Source organism: Pteropus alecto, unplaced genomic scaffold (assembly GCF_000325575.1).
Source record: "Pteropus alecto unplaced genomic scaffold, ASM32557v1 scaffold12, whole genome shotgun sequence".
Taxonomy (NCBI): domain Eukaryota; kingdom Metazoa; phylum Chordata; class Mammalia; order Chiroptera; family Pteropodidae; genus Pteropus; species Pteropus alecto.
In genome coordinates this window covers 9,656,839-9,661,219 of record NW_006432669.1, presented here as the reverse complement: position 1 = coordinate 9,661,219, position 4,381 = coordinate 9,656,839, and the positions used below count along the sequence as shown (strand labels likewise).

Here is a 4,381-nt window from a genome sequence, read left to right as displayed (position 1 = left end):
TTAATTTTGACCAATTTTTTCTTCAGGACACAGAACTTTTACTGTAGTTTAGAGAACTAAGAAGACAAAATGATCAGGCACAAGTATAAGATTTGATCTACTCTCTTTCCAGAGGAAGCCCTGTTTATTATCTTCATTTCTGAACCTGAATCAGGGTTGAGTATATTGTTTTATATTGTTTTGTTTTTGGTTAACATGTATAATAGATATAGACATTTGAGGTGCTTGTATATAAAGATATTATTAACTGGATAAATTCATTGTTAACGCCTTGGTGATTTCTATAACAATCAACTGAAGATATCGGCAAGATCGTTCTTTAATTATATCCAAGTCCTCCCAATATTGAAATGCATCATGCCAGGAAATGAAAAAGAAACTTAGTCTTTTTATATCAGGCAAAAGTGCTACACAATTTTGTCTGTCTTGATTTTGGAAACTGTTGCATGAACAGTCTGCTGTGACCACTCAAACTTAAACCAAGAAGTGGCCATCACCATTTTCAAAGTGCCTGACATAATAATGACCCTAAAAGTTGCTACCATAGCTGATACTTGGTTTGCAGACTTGGACATTGCTAATGACTACTAATGATTATTTTTTACATTATTTTTGGGGGGCAAGAAGACCAAAATTGGTTTATCATATGCAGTAAGCCTTTACAGGTCCAAACTCTTCAGAAATATATAATCATCTGAGCTAGATAAATCCAATACTGTGTGAATTTCCATATAGGTGAAACATTTTGATAATGATCTCCATTGAGAAAATTGCTCCATGGATGGTACTGAATACTATTTAAGCCTAACTAATCGAAGATGAATGGGACTTAAATAAAGACAAATACAAAACCTGCTCCCTAATAACCGAATTGACATTGCCCAAGGAGACATCACAAAGCCCATTAAGGATAAACTGCCGGTTTTACAGCCACCATCTACAAAGAAAGAGAACCAACAACTGAATAACTCCTTGGCCAATTAGAAGCAGCATGCCAGTACCTAGAAATTTTACTGAAACTATTTATCTGGTCAACAAATATGTGGCTAGGTTTGAATGGAAGCTCCTGAAAAGTTGCAAGAGGCAACTTTGTAAGTAATCCAAGCAGTTGTAAATCAATCCTTGCCTTTTATCCCTATATTCTCCAGAAGAATAGAAATACAGATAACTACAAATAATCTCACAGATAAGCAAATCCAATGGAACCTTATAGCCATCTGCTATCCATAGGTAAAATTCCTGGCTATCTATAGCAATGAGTATTTATACAGTGAGCTGACTGCAAATAGTACTCTTGGCTATAAAGCCTATCATGCCGAGACTAACAGAAATATACCAGTACGGAGATTCATGGGTCACAACTAGTGAACTAGCTTAGGGTTTCTCAACCTGAACACTATAGACAATTTGTGCTGGAAAATTATCTGTCTTGGGGAGATGGCCTGTGCATTTTAAGCTGTCCCTGGCATAGACTTCCCAAATGTGACAACCGAAAATGTCTCCAAGACGTTGCGAAATGTCACCTGGGGACAAAATCACTTCCATTAGAGAACTATTGGTCTGGCTGTGTTCAGCCCATAGGGCTACCCAGATTCAAATAGGCTATCAAAGACATATCCAATTAATCACAAATTTAATCTTTATGTTGCACATATATATGTCCATATGAAGCAACCATGCTTAATATGAAGCATCAGGACTGAAAATGCCAACCAAAAGTGTTCAGCTATTATCTCTACTATAACTTCTGGATCCATTCTCAAACTCAACATGAAAATGAAATAACCATAAAGGACTGGAATGGTAATAAAAAATACTTTTGATATCTATGGTTAGTAAAACAAACAATTTTCCAACTATACCAAGCCTCTCTCTCAACAACTTCTACATGGCTAGCTGATCGAGCTCTCTTCAATTTTTTACCAGTTACAAACTGCCACATCTACCTTCTGCAGGGTGGAGCAACTAGGCACACAAGAATCAGGAAGTAAAAAATAACGAGAAATTGAGGAGGAATTGTACCTCGATCTTTTTGATCAACACACATTTGAGGGGATTTCTGAACGGCACAAACCTGATAAGAAAAAGAAAATTCTACTCCCATTATTTGTACCAGCTTTGACCTTAGAATATAGGAAGGTAGTTCATATTGCTTATATTAAGGACACCAGGATGTAAATTTACTTGGACACAGACTTTGTTTTATGTGGTTCCAACCATCCACTGACCCCAAAATGTATGATGACAAAATGGCAATTGATGAGGAATTCAACATTCTGGAAAAAGACAACCTGCAGTATATTAAAAGAGGATAAGAGACTTCAACTAATGTGACATGAATGCATCCAACCCTGAGAGGAAAGTGGAAAAAGTAAGGTAGGGGCAGAGATTACTCTCTTTTCCTAATTATAAAATAAACAAATTTACTCAAAAAGCCCTGTACAACTATCTAGCATAGTGGTTCATAATGTGATAGTGGTTCAATCATGATGTGGAATATATCACTTTTCATTAGATCCAGCTTCTCGAACTTATCAACACCCATTCTCAGACAATGCCACAGATACTGTTAGAACTTGACCGGGGGTTTATATTTAATGAACCCTCAAGGGCCAGAATATAGACTGAAGAATGTTAAATCCAGATAGCACTAAAGGTTCATTTCCATCCCCCCTTGAAACTAGCACAGCAAGAACTAGCTCAACATATCTGAGTTAGCATCAAAAAAGAACAGACTGAGACCAGAGACTGAACTCTAGAGGGTAACTCCAGGTTACAAAGGCAAAAGTCCCACTAGTAGAATTCTTTCCACAACATATCAACCTCTGCAAGGCCAAGCATACTGATCTGTGGGATAATAGGTGATCAATGAATAGTGCATGCTTCGCTCTTTCTCTGTTCCAATTTTCTACTTAAACTTTGTAGTGCTACCAGTATGTGTGGTGTAAGTGTATGCATGTATCTATAAGTACATATCTATGCATGCATATACAATTTTCATGACAGGCTTATAGTTTAAGAACATTATTTTCTAATCATCAAAGTCTGGGTCAGGTGCCCATGCAGAAAAGAGGTAACATAGCAGTCCTGAGACTCTTAAAAAGTCTTGCTTACAAGGTAGGCCCGCAAATGGAATCTGGAAATTTGGATTTAGAGAGGGTTCTCACCATTCCCAGATCACATAAGAGTGACTCACTGTGCTTCAACTGATTGTACAAACTATGGGGTTAATGCTAAACACCTGCTTTCCTTTGAGGAGTCTGGAATTTTGCAACATGCCTAGAAGAATGTGCCTACATAATCAGGCCCAATAAAAACTCTGAGAACTGAGTCTCTAATAAGCTTCCTTGGTAGACATCATTTCATAAGCGCTGTCACAATCTAGTCCTGGGGGAATTAAGTACTGCCAGTGTGACTCCAATGGAAGAAGGCTCTTGGAAGATTGCATCTGGTTTCTTGACTCCTGACTTCACCTATGTGCCTTATCTCTTTGCTGACTTTGCTTTGAATACTTTCCCTGCAATAAATCTTAGCCGTGAATGTGACTATACTAGGTTCTGTATGTATTCCCAATAAAACACTATACTCAGGAGCAGCCTTAGAGATCCCCAATACAGTGCCTCTTTTAGAAAGGCACTTTAAGAATTTACTTGCTATTACTATTAGACTCTAATGACATTACCATCATCCTCCCCAAAAAGTTTCTATTTCCTAAGATTCAGTGGCAAGACAAAAAAAAAGTCAGTTATGAACTTAATTACTGTGGAAATTTTAAAAACAGTTACTCTCTGAAAACTGTAAAATATTTGCCTTGAGCAACCAGATCTCGTCTCAATAATGGATAAAGAACAGGTTCTACGCCATCCATCTCTTGTATTATAAGGGTTTTCCCAAAACGTACTGCCAACTCGAGAGCTGTGATAAAGTTATTATCCTAAGAGAATAAAAAAGAATACATATTAATTCTTTTATTTCCTTAATATTTACAAAGGCTCTTACAGATAATGAATGAAAATATTAACAAGAATAATATGAGTATTTTAAAATTTAATATGCATGTTAACAATTCAGATTATGATTGCTTTTCTAGTTATAAGTACTTGGTGATGAATTATTTTAGTTGAATAAATTATCAAATAAATTTCATAAATAATTTAAATAGACATATAAGAAAATAAGGATTTTTACATTAACAATAAAAAAAGCCTTTTTCAGTCTTCTACTATAATTTCAAATTGATGCAGAAACAAATTTTGAAATTCTATATGCAATAAGTTACTCACCCAACTGTTAATAAGAACTATTTTGGTTTTGTTCAAAATTAAATATTCAATGGAACAAGAAAGGCAAGATGATAAATTCTAGTAAACTTTTCTTAGCA

The 4,381-nt window shown here is 35.7% G+C and overlaps 1 protein-coding gene across 2 annotated transcripts in view; it reads right to left on the bottom strand.

Moving 5' to 3' along the window:
* DYNC2H1 (dynein cytoplasmic 2 heavy chain 1) overlaps positions 1 to 4,381 on the bottom strand; it is a 258,081-nt gene that overhangs the window by 141,261 nt on the left and 112,439 nt on the right. For both annotated transcript variants that reach the window (XM_025043743.1, XM_006907520.3), the window contains exon 65: positions 3,811 to 3,934. In XM_025043743.1, coding sequence (XP_024899511.1) covers positions 3,811 to 3,934 — 124 coding nt within the window. The remainder of the gene's footprint in view (positions 1 to 3,810; positions 3,935 to 4,381) is intronic.